The sequence below is a fragment of the Helicoverpa zea genome, chromosome 26 (assembly GCF_022581195.2).
Source record: "Helicoverpa zea isolate HzStark_Cry1AcR chromosome 26, ilHelZeax1.1, whole genome shotgun sequence".
Classification (NCBI taxonomy): domain Eukaryota; kingdom Metazoa; phylum Arthropoda; class Insecta; order Lepidoptera; family Noctuidae; genus Helicoverpa; species Helicoverpa zea.
This window is the reverse complement of record NC_061477.1, coordinates 2,883,726-2,901,444: the sequence shown is the minus strand read 5'-3', so window position 1 is coordinate 2,901,444 and position 17,719 is coordinate 2,883,726. Positions and strand designations below refer to the sequence as shown.

Genomic DNA, 17,719 nt, shown 5'->3' with positions numbered 1-17,719 from the left:
GGTCTGAGGTTGACTACTATAAGGGCCATAGTCAGAATGTATTAGCAAAATCCCATTTTGAAAAAATATAATCAGATTCAATATGAAACTCATTTCTGCCTACTTCCTTTCATTACAATCATAGCCAAAATTCTAAAAGTCAAACTTGGCAGCAATAATGTCAGATCAAAGGAAAATGAAATTTTTAAAATAACACGACAATGAAAAAAATGTTTTGATAAAATTTTAAAAATGTACGAAAAAAAACGCAAAGGGAGTTATATGAAATATAATAAATATAGATTGGCGCCGTATCAATATGGTTCTTGGGTAAGTAGCCCATAGTTTCTATGTAGAAATTAACTATTCTTGTGATTTAGAACGAAAACAAATTCTTGTCGTAGGTCTGGTAGTCTCATAGCGCGACTACTGTACCTGGGGTCTCGGGTTCGATTCCCGATTCACACCGAAATTGCCTGAGACAAAAAAGCTTAAAAATATCACAAATCCGGGATTGATTCTGGAAGTTGGTGATTAATACACTCATAAATCGGAGAGCACGTAAATGTCGGTCCTGCTTGTCATCTCTCTCCGGTCGTGTCGGATTGCCGTCCCATCGGGCTATGAGAGTGATGGAATATACTTAACGAAAGTGTCTGCCCAAATGCCATGTGTTAATTGCTCTACTTATAATTCAAGAATGGCTAAACGTTTAAGCTGAAAATAAGAGGGCACGTATCTTAGAACCGGGAGAAGGACATAGGATAGTTTTTATCACCACCCGGCTACGGGTAGCAGTTATCTCGGGACGCGGATGAAACCGCGGGCAAACGGCTAGAATTTCAAATAAAGAAGGCGTTTAAAAAATGGATTAGTACCCAATTATTACAAACACAATTCCCGAACAACGTTACCCAACATACTGAAGTATTTACTTCGCTAATTTTGCAGGACTATATTATTGACAGGGGCATCTCTGACGGCCAGTGTACTGGTAGTCCAGGTAGCCGTGTTGCCTCTAGTCTTCAAATACAGCAAATCAGTGCAGAGGAAGATGGTATTTTCTAATTGTAGTAAGTATTTAATAAGTTTAAAATGCAAATTGAATGATGGTTTCAAAGCGCCTGCGAAAAAAGTTCAGCTGTCTAGCGTTGTACCAACTATATTGGGGTCGGCTTCCAGTCTCAACGGATGCATCTGAGTACCAGTGTTTTACAAGAAGCGACTACCTATCTGATCTCCTCAACCCAGTTACCCGGTCAATACAGTACGCCTAGGTAAGACAGGTGTCAGACTTACTGTTACTGACAGCCAATGACAACCGGGTCCTACAGTAATTTATCATACCCTCCGAAACATGGTCATTGATCCAAGATAAATTTAGAAAGTGCATACAAAATTGGAAAAGTTGCATTGGTACTTGCATGACTTAAAATCGAACCCACACTGATACCTACTTTGAGAGGATGGTTCTTTACCCACAAGGCCACGACGACTTTAGGCGTCTTAAATAACATTGCTATAATAATTTTGTTAGGCATTTAATTAAATACATTCTTACTTACATTATTTTCAGTAAACTATCCAAGAAACTTAGACTATGAGAATCCGTCCAGTTGTAATGTTGTTGGAGGGAGGAACTTTAATATTCAGTTCGAATCTGCTGTAGATTCTTGTCCTATTAAGCTCGGTAGGTTACCTACTGTGTTTATTACTTTTCTGTATATTTAACGTGTTTAAACAGAAATTATTCAAACTTGATTTGCGTATGTCTATACTTCTGTACTAATATAAAGGCCCCAGTACACGTTGGCCCAAGTGCGGCCAATACACGCCATCACCAATTTGTACACGGGGTATTGGTGCAGGTTGGCGGACATTTGTCAAGGTTGGCGCGCATTCGGCGAGTTGTCGGTTTTTTGGGCACACATCAAAGGAATCTTGGCCCAGCTTGGCGTGTGGTGTTTACACATTCGGCCAATGTTTAGTTCGTCACCGACCGCTGAGGATAGTACACATTTGTGTTGCGTGTAAAAATAAACATAATAATAAACATAGTAGTAAATATAGTACTGTAGTATAATATAAATATATATAGTAGTGTAGTATAGTATAAATATATATAGTAGTGTACAAATAAATAGCCGCGGCCTTAATTACTTCGACGTCCATCGCAAGTGGTTTGCCAGGCAGCAATGAGCCATGCGCCAATGTGTAAACATCATTTGATCGTGGCCTACATTTGTGCATTGCAACGCTTGGCCCAACACAGGCCAATGTGTACTGGGGGCTTAAAAGAGAGAAGAGAGTTCTTCGTTCGAAACCTATGCGTTGAAACTACTGACCCTATTTAAAAACTATTTCATTGTTATAAAGCTACACCCTTCCCTAGTGACGTAGGCTATATTTTTGGGTTACCTACTCACAATATTTTATCATCCATCATCATCCTCCGAGCCTTCCCAATCATGTTGGGGTCGGCTTCCAGTCTAACCGGATTCAGCTGAGTACCAGTGCTTTACAAGAAGCGACTGCCTATCTGACATCCTCAACCCAGTAACCCGGGCAACCCGATACCCCTTGGTTAGACTGGTGTCAGACTTTCTGGCTTCTGACTACCCGTAACGACTGCCAAGGATGTTCACTGACAGCCGGGACCTACAGTTAAAGGTAGAATTCCGTCCATCGCGACATCGTAAGACGCGCGCGGCCTACGACTGTCGTCGGCCGCGCGCGACAATAGTCAACCTATGAAAATGTATGGCACCGCTGCCGAGGTCCGCGACAGTCGCGCGCGGCCGACGAATTTCGTAAGCCGCGCGCGGCATTGTCTTGAAATTAGTTGATTTTGTTCGTCCGTTCCCTCTAGTCGAAGTGCTAATTGATATCCTTGAAGAAGAGGAGGATGACGTGCTGCTGTGGCTGTATAATGAAAATAGATTACCAATCGACACTATCTTTAAAAAGTAGAAATGAAGAAGGATACTACCAAATACTGATTCAAAAGCATTTGTATTGTAATGAAAACAAAAGGAAGTTTTGCCGACTAAACAAAAAACAATTCAATTCTGGTTTTACTAAGATTCTATAGATGTTATTAAGCGCTAGACCATGTTGAGAAGCGTACGGCCGCGCGCGGCTCACGAAATTCGTCGGCCGCGCGCGACTGTCGCGGACCTCGGCAGCGGCGCCATACATTTTCATAGGTTGACTATTGTCGCGCGCGGCCGACGACTGTCGTAAGCCGCGCGCGGCTGCGTCAGCCGCTACCCACGGAATTCTACCTTTAACGTGCCATCCGAAACACAGTCAATGGTGTCTAAGATATACTTAGAAAGCACATACAAACTTAGAAAAGTTGCATTGGTACTTGCCTGACCTGGGATCGAACCCGTGCCCTCATACTTGAGGTTGGTCCTTTACCCACTAAGCCACCACGACTCACAATATTTTATGTGCATGCGTAATTACATCTATATTAATATTAAGTATAAAGCTGAAGAGTTTATTTGTTTGTTTGCTTGAACGCGCTAATCTCAGGAACTACTGTTCCTTTTTGAAAAATTCTTTCAGTGTTAGATAGCCCATTACGGTACGGGAAATAGTTCCCACGGGTTGCGGGTGAAACCGCTGGCAGAAGCTTGTTAAATATATGTCGGAGCGAACACAGGATGGCACTATCGTCCGACATCAGTTAGGGTAATCGTACAAAGAGATAACTCAAAGAGAACTCAAAACTCAAAAACGTTTATTCAAATTACTAAGAACAAAAGACAGCCCCCAAAACGCCCGCCCTTCGCCACTTCCTATGTGTTTTGGCTGGGGAGAAGAAGTGGCGGAACAAACTCCCCAGCAACACATGTCTGTCTGTTAGGTTAGAAGAACCTTTACACTTCAACATAGATCTACAACTGTACTACAACACTAGGTACACTAGACGTTACGAAAGGCAGTAACGCGACAACTCAACGAATACTCCACGAATACTCAATGAAGACTGAACCAAGACTCAACCAAGACTGCGCTAAGACTCAGCTCCGCGGACGCCACGCTGACCGCCACGACTCCGCCAAGCGCGCCAAATTGTTGATTCACCGGATACGCCACCAGAGGGCGCGCTTGCGTCTCGTTCAGTGACCGTACTATTAACTATCTCCGACATATCGCTCACCTAGCAGTATAATGACACATCTACTTTTTTCTTATTTTACAGAAATGAGGGTCAAAGATTTTGCAAACGTTTGAAACGAGGTTATGATTTCATTTTATATTTTATCTTAGATTTTATAGTTTTAACAACTAATGCCGTACCGTTTTACCACTTTATAAATTATACACTTTTAAACACTTAGGCCGTAAAAACCCAGTTTCGCTTTTTTTGTAAATGTGCCATTATACTGCTAGGTGAGCGATATATTTCCCTTGGAAGCTACTGCCCGTGCCGGGATAAAATATAGCCCATGTATGTATGTTAGGTACGGGAAGAGTGTAGCTTTTTATCAGTCAAAGGTTTTTTTCAGATCGGTTCCGAATTTTCTGAGCGTTTAATGTAGGTACCGTGTAGAAGTTTACCTAGATAGTGTTAGTATCGATGATATAAACAATAACCGTCTTACAGCCAGTTTCTTCATCAAAAGTTAAAGCCAAAGTAAAAGTCAAAGTAATGTCTAAAGTAAAAGTAACGGTCAAATTCAATTTTTCTATTAGTTTTGCTGTCACTTTAGCCTTGAAAAAACGAATTTGACCGTTACTTTTACTTTAGACATTACTTTAACTTTTACTTTTGATGAAGAAACTGGCCGTAACCACAAAAACTTTTTAACGTCAGTTTAAGACTTGTCTAAAAAAATGTCAAATTATGACGTTGACATATGGTTCATTTTGCAGCCAAAATTTTATTAGACAAGTGTAAAACAGGGTTTAAAGTTTTTGTAGTAAGACCCTTACCGTCTTACCACAAAAACTTTTTAACGTGAGTTTAAGCATTGTCTAAAAAAATGTCAAATTATGACGTTGACATTTTGCAGCCACAAATTTTTTAGACAAGTGTAAAACAGGTGTTAAAGTTTTTGTAGTAAGGCCATCAGTTTTCTAAAAGTTAATGAATATTTCAGGTGTCTGGCATATAGTGCCGTGTTCAATGTTTCGAGAAGTGTTCGTTATAAGGGATTATCTCAACGTGGATGACCGACTTCATCAAGAGTTACGCAGAACGCAGAATACAGTCGTGATGTATTGTCATGGTTAGTTTACAAGGAAATAATTATTATACACTAGCTTTTGCCCGCGGCTTCGCTCCTGTCAACTGACTTCTTTACTTTACCTTATTTTTTTTTCATAAGAACCTTCTCCTGACAATAACAAACACAACAAAAAAAGAATTAGCCAAATTGGTCCAGGCGTTGTTGAGTTATGCGCTTACCAACACATTTTGCGATTCATTTTTATATTATAGAATACATGACAAAATAGCAAATAACTTCAAAAATACAAAAGGATACAGTTATTTATTCAAAGTACGATCAAAATCAGCAGTTCTTAAAGGAAAAGTTTACAAAAGACAGCGCCAAACGCCCGCCCTTCACCACTTCTTATGTGTTTTTTGCTTTAAAACAGCTCAGTCTAAGAAGTGTAAATAGTTGGAACACTAGTTCTTTTTTTCAAAAATGCCCTATTTATTTGTATAGGTTCATCTGCTTAAGAGCTGTGGTACCCATAGACATAATATATTACAGTGAAACCTGTTTAAGTGAGACTTCAAGGGTCCTGCAATTTCGTTTCACTTATAGAGGTATTCCACTTAGCCGGGGTCTCAGATACCCAGGTATAAACAAATATCTTTCTCAGTTGCAGAGGGTTCCATTAATAGAGGCCAGAATACAAGTTATTTCAGTTATAGAGGTGCGATCATTAGGTAAAATAACTTGCTATGTTTAAATTATAAATAGGTTTAAATAGAAAAAATAAAAGTTTTGGCACATTAAATTCGACACAAACTATCGCGTGTCTTCACACTTTCATAAACGGATATTAACTTTAGTTTTTCCGTAAACATAAACAAATAGTAAAGCAAAACTAAAACTGGAACCATTGAGACTTCAAATTACATACGTAGTTAAGTGCGGAATTTAAACAATAAGTTAGCAAAGAAACAAAACGATGTTGTCTCAGTTACAGAGGTTCATGCGTATAAAATTCACTTGCTGTCTCATTTATAGAGGTAACTCATAACTGTGATGATAAAACAAAATTACGAATTCCAGTTATAGAGGTTTGCTTCGTTCCACTAACAGTGGTAAACCAAGGTGATGGGACCGCAGCATGAGTTCCAGTTATGGAGGTATTTCACTTATCCAGGTCCCACTTAACCAAGTTTCACTGTACATCTATGGTGGTACCACAGACGGATAAAAACGCATAGCAATAAAGCACACAAACATCGTTGCTATTACAAGCGCCTAGGCGTTTATTGACTAATTACAATTATTTTTTGTTTTATGTGTGTAGCTGAATGTATGTATCATATGTACGTAACTTGACTTAACTTTCATAAAAGGCTTACTTATAATTTATTACAGTTATTTATTTTATACCGATTTATTTCAGGAAACTCGAATCACCGCGCGTCGCCGCATCGTTTACAAATGTACAAAGTTTTCCAAGAACTTAACTTTCATGTGATCACATTTGATTATAGAGGTATTTTCACATTAAATTAAGTACGTAAATGTCCCTTTTGTAACCAACGAGACATTTATAGTAAACTATTGTTTATAAATAAAGTAGAATCAACATGTTACTGAGTTGAATCAACATGTTACTGAGTTGCTGGCAATACTCTATGTTGGAAAGTTGATAATAAAAAGCAAATTTTATAGACTTGTTTCTAGCAAAATTCTTGTTGCTTATTAACAAAGCTATTAATTAACTGTTGGTAAAGAAATGTTACCATGAATATAAGGCTTTAGAATGGCTTCCAGATAGCTTTGTATGCTTCATAAATTCTTTTAATACATTTCCGTAAAAAAATTGTATGTACCTACTGATATTCCAGGGTACGGAGACTCGACCCGGGTGAGGCCCACAGAGCGAGGCGTGGTGGAAGATGCGCTGGAAGTGTATTCCTGGCTGATGGAGTCGCTCACTCAGACCAACAGACCACCCGTTATCATTTGGGGGCATTCTCTTGGTAAGATAATAGGTAGCCAATAAGATATGGATTAAATCATACTGTCACTTAACATCCTTGGCAGTCGTATGGGATAGTCAGAAGCCAGTAAGCCTGACACCAATCTAACCAAGTGGTATTGGGTTGCCCGGGTAACTGGGTTGAGGAGGTCAGATAGGCAGTCGCTTCTTTTAAAACACTGGTACTCAACTGCATCCGGTTAGACTGGATGCCGACCAAAACATAGTTGGACTAGGTACTTGAGATGATGAAGTAATAACAAAATCCTATGATTCGTCACTCACCAGGTACGGCAGTAGCAGCGAACATGACAGCGAACTTGTCAGATCTGTGCGCGACTCAGGGCAAGTCGCAGCTGCCGAGACCTGATGCCCTCGTCTTAGAAGCACCCTTCAATAACCTCATGGATGAGATTGAGAGCCATCCTTTCTCTAAGGTAGGTAGTCTATCAAATACAGATAAGGTACGTAATATAGGTCAGGTAGTTTAATTTGGTATACTAATACATAAAACGGAAATATTTCATGAAAACAACATAAATTCACCATGACAAAATGCACATAACCGAATGTTCTCAAGAGACTAGCTTTCCTCCGATCATAATATCATAGGAAGCCGACCCCAACGTAGTGGGGAAAACGGCTCGGAGGATGATGATGAATTAAATTGTTATTGAAATATTGAAAGTGTTTCTTTCTTTTTTTAATAATAGGTAACTAGTCTCTTGAGAACTTTAACTTTTGTTAATAATAACTAGTTCATGAATCCAGTTGTGTGTTATTTAGTTTCAAAATTCATATAGTTCTGTCACAACCAAAACGACATAGTCTGTTCTGTATTTTATCAGTAACTTGTTTAACATCTTCAAATATGGCATTATTGGGAAAAATCAAAGAAATCATGACTCATTATACAATTTATTCCCGCAGCTGGTCTCCTGGCTGCCCTACTACAGAGACACATTCGTGAAGCCGTTCACCGTCTCCTCGGAGTATGCCTTCACGACGGACCAGTACCTCAGCACCGTGCCTCACATACCCATCCTCATGCTCCACTCTAAGGGAGACAAGATCGTGCCGTATCCACTCGCTGTTAAAGTAAGGACTCTTATTTACTGTATCAAGTTCTCAATAAAATGCAGCTTTTAAGTTAGGTTAGTTTGATGGGTAATTAATCATTATTGAGACTTAAGTAGTCATGAAAGCAAAATATTTATTTTTTAATCGACTTCCCAAAAAGGAGGAGTTTCTCAATTCGAATGTTTGTATTTTGGTATAAAGTACCTACTGCACTATGTAAGTATGTTGACTTTTTGATTGAGCTAAAGCATTTGACATGGTTTCAACATATCAAAAACTTCATAAAATTGGACACATTTATTTATCTTCACGCACATAATTCCAATGAACTCTTGCTCATATTAGACTCTAATTTGTTATTAATTTTCCAAATACATAGTACTTACCTAAACAAAAATCTACGCAGGTGTTCCTCAGGGTAGCATATTAGGTCCACTTCTATTTCTTACTTCCTTAAGTAAATATTTTTTCTTATTATTTACAGTTACATGAAAAAGTAGCGGAGTCCCGAGCGATTGCGGGTGCTCCGCTGATGTTCCACTCGTTCGAGAAAGGCCTAGGGCTCGGACACAACAATCTGTGCGAAGCGCCAGATTTAAAGGATGTTGTTGGGTAAGTCTTAGTTCATAATTTATTATTTTTAATCTATACTAATATTAAAAAGCGGAAGAGTTTGTCTGTTTGTTTGAACGCGATAATCTCAGGAACTACTGGTCCGATTTGAAAAATTCTTTAGTATTAGACGGCCCATTCATCGAGAAAGATATAAGTTACTTTTTATCCTAGTTCGTGTAGAGGTTCCCACAAGATGCGGGTGAAACCGCTGGCAGAGGCTAGTTTCGCGCAAGTGTATTATGTACGGATATAGTGAAAGAGGATGACCAAAGAAGCGATGGATGGATTGTGTGAAAATAGATATGGTAAGAAAGAATGTTACTTGTGAGATGACGGCAGATAGAAGAGTATGGATATGTGGGTCAGCGCTGAAAACCAGCGCTGTTGTCTCGTGCCTGCGTGTGCGAGACACAGCATTATGCCGAGCGCTGCCCCTTTTCACGCATAAGTGACGCAGCTGCAGCGCTTTTCTTTTTTTGTTTCACTGTTTGTTTTGTCCATTGTTTTATTTGTTTGTATTTGTGTGTGTTTGTTTTCTGCGTCATTTGTGTGTAAAATAAATGGTTTTTCTTTCTTTCTTTCTTTTCTTTCATGGAAGGAGAAAACATGCTGAGCCGACTACGAATAAAATTGGGATAAGGGCAGGGGGGTGATAGGAATGCAGAATATTTTGTATATGTGATCTAATTATAATTCGGCTGAACTATAAATAAATATGTATCAATATTATAAACGCTGAAGTTTCTTTATTATACTCACTGCAAAACGGCTGAACCGATTCGACAGAGTAAACCTACATTCTTTTAATACGGGATGTGGTCCCCTCGCGGTATAAAGGTTGTTCTAGATAAATATTTTTTTGGGGTGATTTCATAGAAATGATTGTTTCAGAAAATTCCTGGAGGAAGTCAAGGAAAGGAAAGGAAAGCATGTTGATTGAAGTGTCTCGTGAGAGTTGAAACTGTTTTTATTAAAATATTATTAATAAAATTATTTTTAGTTAACCTTGACGTTGTTTCTTATTTACGTCACTAAATTGTGTGGCACGTAGCATTTTTATCCGACTTTCCAAAAAGGAGGATTTTAGTAATTCGGATGTTTGTATTTTTTGTGGGCATCCTTAAATCTAGAGCTATAGGTACGTATATTTTCCTTCCCTCATTAAAATCTGATTATATAGTATTTGTTTTTTAGATTAGGTCATCTGACCGCAAAAAACTCAAAAATTGGCCCATACATTTGCAAACAGCCCAATATTTATATTATAGTAATTCCGAATTTTGTTATTATCAAAAGTGACAAAGCAAACCCATAAAAATAATAAATCAAATATTCGGATCCTATTCGCCTTTTTAGTTCGATACAATAGAACTCTTTTATGTCGAACTTTTTACGATCGAACGCCGGAAATACGTAGCGTTCCAAATTAGTTTCATAATGGACTGGTATTTAAATATCGAACGTTCGAAATACAAAGTAATTTTATAATCGGAACTTTTTTTATTTATTTTTATTTTTATAGTAGTTTGAGGTCGACGTTTAGAGGTAAAAGTTAAAATAATAAAGCAAAATATATTTTTGTACGTGCGAAATGGTATCTGCTATTTGACTTCTATAAACTAACCAAATAACTGTTTAGTAAGTAACATGTGACCAAACATCGAAATATTTTGGTTAATCTGTAGATACTAAGTATGTGATGGAATCTATAATATAAAAATGAATCGCAAAATGTGTTGGTAAGCGCATAACTCAACACTTCCTAGACCAATTTGGCTAATTCTTTTTTTGTTGTGTTTGTTATTGTCAGGAGAAGGTTCTTATGAAAAAAAAAATAGGGTAAAGTAGAGAAGTCAGTAGACGGGAGCGAAGCCGCGGGCAAAAGCTAGTACAAAATAAATACTTTTTTAATTCAATTAAACTTCTACATATACCTTTCTAAGTACCTAAGACACCAATGGCTGATAAAAAAGGTGAAGGAAAACATCTCAAGGAAACCTGGACTATAAAGTCTGAAATCACCAACCTGAATTGAGCAAGCGTGGTGATTAACGCTCAATCCTTCCCCGTGTGAGAGGAGGCCGCAGCCCAGCAGTGGGACGATAAAAAAGCTGTAACAGAAACTTCTATATGGTTATCAGTAGCTATCCAATCCGCCTCGAAATACTTTGTACACCCGCTTTAAACAGGATATGTTAAAAGTGCTGCAAAAACAAAGATCTTGGCTTACTATCCCACTCAAGATCTAAACCACGATGCTGAGCACCCAAGAGTTACCGCGGCCTTGAAACATAAAGGGCTCCAGAAGGAACATACTTACTTAATGGGTTTGAGTCAGTAAGAGGCAGATACTCCACTCATGCTGCACCTACAGTGGGAGCGTTAATACGCCAAATGTTAATACACTACCAAAAAAAACTTCATTGTAGTTCTATTACTAACAATTTGTTACATCTAAGGGTGTAAGCAACCTCGATGTCTGCCGATACCCCTTTTTTTTTTTTTTTTTTTTTTTTTTTTGTTTCAGCTGAGGAAAATGCCTGACGCATACACACACCGCCCGGGGAGACGGTGAGGTTATGTGGGGCTTGCACCCACTAAAAACCTCAGCGTTTGTGCCGTCTTCTGCCTTTTAGAGAGGGGCCACGAGGACCAAAGACGACTTTCGTGACCCTGCCGATACCCCTAACTATGGGAGCGTGAAATTGCGCAGTACTTGAACTAAAGCGCATACGTGTGGTCGCGGGGAGTTTTGTGATAATGCTGGCAACCCGTCGGGTAATTGTTTTAGTGTTGTGTCTAGTTTTGGGGGAGTTGTCGATAGATAAAAATAACATAAAATATTTTAAATTGTAATTGTTTTCAGTAGATATTATTATGCGTCAAATAAAAAACAGGGAAAATGTGCGGAAAAATTGCATATCAGGATATTTCGAATATTCAGTAGGTAAAACAATTGCGTTAGTAGCCGACGGACAAGATAAATATAAACCCTCTATAAACTTGGTACTTAGTTGTATTATAATTTCTATAAGCTTATTTTATTTACATGCAGGTTCAAGAAGCCTTTTGCCTTGTCTATTCTTTTTTGCCGTCCTAGGAAGACAATAAAACCCAAAACCGATAAATAAACCTTATATTTCTGCTGTTCTTACATCGTGTTAGAATGAATAAATCAATGAATGATACTAATTATTTTGAAACATCGACTCTATTATCGATATACTAACGCTTACTCCCCATCCCTATCACAATTGAGGGGTGAAATGTAATATTCATAACAAGTATTTGTGCGGCCATTTCGCGGGCAGAGCCGCGCACTCGCTCTTGTCTTATTGAGTGGTACACTAGTGTGCCACCTGTCATCATTAAATCAACTCTATGGGTTTTAAATTAGGTTTTTTGGAAGAAAAAAATGGGATAATTATGATAAAATTTATGCTAAATAAGTCCCTACCAACTATCGGAATGGTATTGCATTTAGGTGTCTATTTTGTTTTTTATTTTTGTTTTTTTTTTGTCTGATCCTGCAATCTGCAAGAGTACAACAATAACAATTTACAGGTTACCTAAATAAGATTGCAGACTGTATTTTTTTTCTAATTCGACTGTTTCTAGGGATTAGCGCTTAAACAAACAATTCCAGCTTTATTTAAGTGAGATAAAGATGTAGCTTAATATTAGCCAGTTATATGCAATTTTTTTTTTTTCAAAATTCTTCATTCTTTTAATACCGTTGTGAAAATAAGGAAAAAACCTCATAAACATTTACCACTAATAACAAAACAAAAAATCTAAATAACAATAAGAAAGCAATATTACTACAAACAGAAAGCACAAAACAATCATATAATTACTTACGTACAAAACAATTTGAGTTCAGTTTAATTTGACAAACGCTCGCGGCTATCATTTCAGTAATGGCTGACTTGTTCTAGTGTTGTCTCTTCGTTTGCTAACTTCACGCTGTTTTGAAATAGGGTGAGCAGAGTTGCAGGTGAAACTATGCAATTGAAATCAAAGATCATTTATTTTTATATTTATAATTTATTTTAACCTAGTTTTAAAAGGGGGTGAGCAGAGTTGCAGGTGAAATTATGCAATTGAAATTAAAGATCATTTATTTTTTAGCATTATAAACGAAAATTATACCTATAAAAAACTTAAATTGTAATAAAATTCTAGTTTGCTATTCCTACCTAAGTATACTTTTTCGTTTGGCGTTGGGGATGAAAAAATCATTAGGTCACAACTACCTACTTAGTATTTTTTAAGTGGGATTCTAAATAAAAGAGACAAACTAAAATTGATAATTGTCTTAAAATATGTTTTCTTCTGTAAATAAGGAAAAAAGATCGAACCAGCTTCTAATGTAACCTACGCTCTATAGGTAGATACCTACCTACATTATCCGTATCATTATTTACTACACTTACCTGATAAAACAGACAACTAAAGCTCCGTAAGAACCTATAGTTGAAGCATCTTTAAGCATAGATTTCATCTTGAGTACCTACCTATCGGTACTCCAACATTTGGGACGAATTTCAGATTTTCAGTAAATATCTACGTCGTAACGACGATCACAGATTTTCATATCTACGAGGGTCGTGACCTATCGATTTTGAGTAGCAACAGACATATAGGTACCTACATCCGCAAGTTAAAAGAGTCACCCATTGACAGACTGACCGCACTAAACCCTGCTTAACCTTGAAGAACGACAGATGTCCTCAGTCACGTGCTCAGCTAATACCTCAAACAGGTGAAAATAACCACCAACCTCCAATAACAGTCTTAAGATACTCATTAACCCGCCATCTTGGATTCTTCGAAAGTACCAACACAACAAATATAATCTTCATCCCGATCCCTCTGTTACCCTATAAATCATAAATACACCATTATTTATTACAGATACAATTTCACCCACCTACGGGTTGTTTATTCCTACCTACACGGACCTATAATAAAAATAATGCCAACAAAAAAACATCTTGGGCCTGTTCTCCTTTAAATAAAACAAAAGAGACCACAAAGACATGTCGGTAAAACAATTGAGTGTTTATCGATAAGTAATGTCACATCACTATAAATCTAATTTTCCAAATTCAATTCTAAAGTGAACAAAATAAGGTCGAGTATTGTTCAACAGTAAACGTGTTCTATGACAGTTTAAATGCGCGGGAAATGAAAGTGGTTACATATTTATAAAATGGAATCGATTTTTAAATGAGCCAATGGTGGTGCTCGTTTAGGGAGGCGGGGTGCGGTAGGCCCCACCCAACGTTGGATGTCAGATGAACGTCGCGCGCGCTTTTTTGCTCATTCGCTCCGCGTCCGCCGACGCGAGCGGTCGTTTGAAAGGATGTGATTGCTTTGAATGTTTATCATGTTTTCAACATCACTTACTGCCTACTGGACAAATTTATTGGCTTTATGTTTTACAGAAGGTACATAGTTAAGTTCATTGTTTATTGTCCTATGAAGTAGATATTTTGCATTGGTAATTTTGTTGATGGCACATCGTTTATCATAACGAATTCATTGACTTAGCAATTAGTTTCGGTGTATAAAACGAATGAGGGATCCGAAATAACATTTTATTTTTGAAACTTAATTATACAGGTAGCATGTATTGCTCATTTATTAACCAGGTAGGTACTTTTGACACACATTATTTTTTCATTGTTTATGTATTTGAATACAAAAATATACCTACCCACCTACTATTTATTATAACATAAACAAAATCCCAAACTACCGTAACCACTACCAAGCAATATCAATAGCTCCATCGATTTGTCGATAAGAAAGTGTCGATATTTTACTACGAAGCACAACACTATTCCGGGCTGATCCCGTCGACTTATGGCGGAATACATCGCGTCATCTGGTGGTTTATCGATGAAATATTGTCGATAATATACATAAGACTGTGTGTGTTAGGCTAGGGTTAGGTGACTGATATAGGATACCTGGGATACCTAGATGAGGTATAGTATTATAGTAACTAGAAAATGTGAGTATCCATTTAGGGTTCTGTACTTCGTGGCCTTTGATGAATAATCTCTTTTAGTTTTAGAATTTGAATTGTACTGATGATAGTATGATAAGTTCCGAATTGTAAGGTTGGCTTCCAGTCTAACCGGATGCAGCTGAGTACCAGTTTTTTACAAGGAGCGACTGTCTATACAACTGCATATGTGACCTTCTCTTCCCACTTCCTGGGCAACCCAAAGCTCTTGGTAAGCCTGGTTACCAGAATGCCAAATAGATTCCGGCTGTCAGGTCTAAGGACATTGATCTACCAAATAACCGTGGCTTAGAAAACACGGAGTAACTCGTGATACCTAACAAGACAGTCACCCATCCATAGACCGGTTACACCTTTACCTTATGATCAGTTTACGTTACACAACCACGAACTCTACACCAAAACTACATAATTCAAGCGAGAATTAAATAACTAACTTAAAACAGCACTATGTAATTACGTGTTAGAAATAAAAAGGGGTTAATTAGTCTGATGGACTTGCCACTTGGTCTGACATGTACCGTTACACTTGCACGCGAAGAGGCAGCTGATGCGATTCTGACGGCGACAGAAAAACAAGAAATGGGATGTCAAAAGTTTAGAATTTAAGTTTATTAAAAATCGCAATGCAGAGTCTTTTGGAAGATATTTTTTTATTTTAAATATTAGTTTTATTAGAAGTGACCTGTTTCTAACAAAATCAGTACTACATAATATCCTAATTTATCTGTAAGAAATCTTCCTTATACGGGAATTCCATACAATTTCTTATCCATATAAGGTATTTTTTAATTTAAAAATAGAATAGAAACTTAAAAATAAATAACAGCATACCTAGTACTTTTATGCAAATATAACAAAGATATCAGAAAAGTCTTTTCGTAGTTAAAATACTGCTTTCACGTCACCAAATTGAATCATAAAAAGTTCAAAAGCGAGTGTCAAACGTATCATGATCTAAAAAATCGATCCACACCGTTTCTTCACCTCAAAGATCCAGACAGACTAGATCGCTAGAATGATGACTATCCCTCACGAAGCTGACAACCTAAGCCTACGACGGACACCACAAGACTGAGTGAAATAGCCAATCGTAACGGCCCGTTAACAGCTTAGATGTGTCAATGTTGGTAGCACTGGAGACAGCTGCCATCTTCGTTTTTTTTCGTTTGAACTTTTGAAGAGTTCTTTATTTGAATTCGATTGAGATGTTCATTTGTTTTTTTATTGTTATAAATTGCAAAGGGCATGATGTAATGAAGTATCTATTCCATATTATAGTACTTGTGTAAAAGCATTTTATTTTCACAACGGTAAAACTAAAAACCGCAACTCATTAATGATTTCAATACATACACCCTCATTGATTGAGTTTTGGCCATAGCTACCGGAATTTATACTCTTTTGTGCATATCGGGTACGAAAGTAAAAAACTTTTGAAAGAAACACGTTAATCAAAATCCCGAAACATCAAACCATCACACAAACTGGAAGTTTGAATGATGTATGAATGGCTATTATATTTCTAAACTACAATTTCACACTAAATAACGAGACGGACGGTCAGGTAGCATGACTAATGAATTAACCGCAACGATAAGCAATAACAATGTCAAAATAAACTTATATTCCTTCAAAAGTTTAAAGTAGGTAAGTTACCCGACTTCGCAGAAGGAACCCTACATTTCATACAAGCCACCCATCCAATTCCAGACCTTAACTTAACCCAGATCTTACGCACCGCTCACAGACAATAAATAACCTAAAATCTGCTACATTAAAACCTCCGTGGCCACTCGCTCAAGGAATGTCTATGGCCGTACATTTTTTTCCTTCGTTCCTTTTTTAAATATTCAAATCGAATCACCCAAATTAAGTAGCCATAAACGGAATCAGCTTCCAAATTTGAATATTTCATTCTCGCTGGTACGACGCGCGCGCTTTGATTTGTGTTGTTAGTTTGACTGTGTGTGTAACATAGGGATGGGTTAATATATCGATATTTGTATCCAACATTAAAGAAAGTGTTGGAAAGTAACAAAAAAATAATTATGCTAAAAAGTTTTTGCTGTAAGTGAATTAAAGTTAAAATCTAGATTTAACGCAACAAAAAGATTGATTACGAACATGTTTTCTGTAACTTAGACGAGTTATTAAACACTGTAAAAACTTAATACTGTGCTGTTACAGAGTAGTATTATTAACAGAGGTAATTTATACCACGGATAAATTACAATCCGATTACTTTCCTAGTATTTAGCAAGCGTAATAAAAACTACTGATTGATACCTAATTTACAATCCTGTCATAGATAGATATATTTATAGACCAAATCAGCATTTTGCGTGACTTCCGCGAAACCGAAAGTTTAGTTACAAACAAATCGATATCGATAGTTTCGATTTAATGAGCTGTCCCATCTCTAAACCTTTTGTCGCAACGCGCCGCGCGTTGATAAGGAAACATTTTAAATTAGTAGTAAAAAGAAGAAAAAGAGTAAAAAATATTGTAATATATACATATTTTTTTTAGCTTTAACAAAACGGGTAGCCGCTACCAAACGATATAAATTATATCATTTTTCATTGCGACATCTTTAACCGACGTAAAAAATGACGTTCCATTCAACGTTCGGAGTTTGAAAAAGTTTTGCCGCGCTTTTTATATGTTTCCGGGCGGCGAGATTCCATTATGGAGGGTCCACACGATACAGACTGAGTTTGTACAAATATCTGTACGAAAAAAGTCTGAGTAAAAATATGATGACAAGATGTGTGCATATTTATCATTAGCCTTCTTGAATTAGTCGAAGCATGGCAA

At 37.3% G+C, this 17,719-nt stretch overlaps 1 protein-coding gene across 1 annotated transcript; it reads left to right on the top strand.

Moving 5' to 3' along the window:
• Window positions 1-298: 298 nt before the first annotated feature.
• Window positions 299-9,872, top strand: LOC124643038 (lysophosphatidylserine lipase ABHD12-like). The gene is made up of 10 exons (XM_047181874.1): window positions 299-309; window positions 931-1,052; window positions 1,556-1,669; window positions 5,094-5,222; window positions 6,586-6,678; window positions 7,034-7,168; window positions 7,456-7,604; window positions 8,098-8,265; window positions 8,732-8,859; window positions 9,754-9,872. The coding sequence occupies exons 1-10, from the start codon at window positions 299-301 to the stop codon at window positions 9,800-9,802; spliced, it is 1,098 nt and encodes a 365-aa protein (XP_047037830.1). The 3' UTR covers window positions 9,803-9,872.
• Window positions 9,873-17,719: the final 7,847 nt, after the last annotated feature.

Excerpts from the sequence above, each read along its gene's own strand:
- LOC124643038 (XM_047181874.1), top strand. Across the intron at positions 6,679-7,033 it reads GATCACATTTGATTATAGAG|GGTACGGAGACTCGACCCGG; the intron begins GTATTTTCACAT and ends CTGATATTCCAG. Across the intron at positions 7,605-8,097 it reads AGAGCCATCCTTTCTCTAAG|CTGGTCTCCTGGCTGCCCTA; the intron begins GTAGGTAGTCTA and ends TTATTCCCGCAG.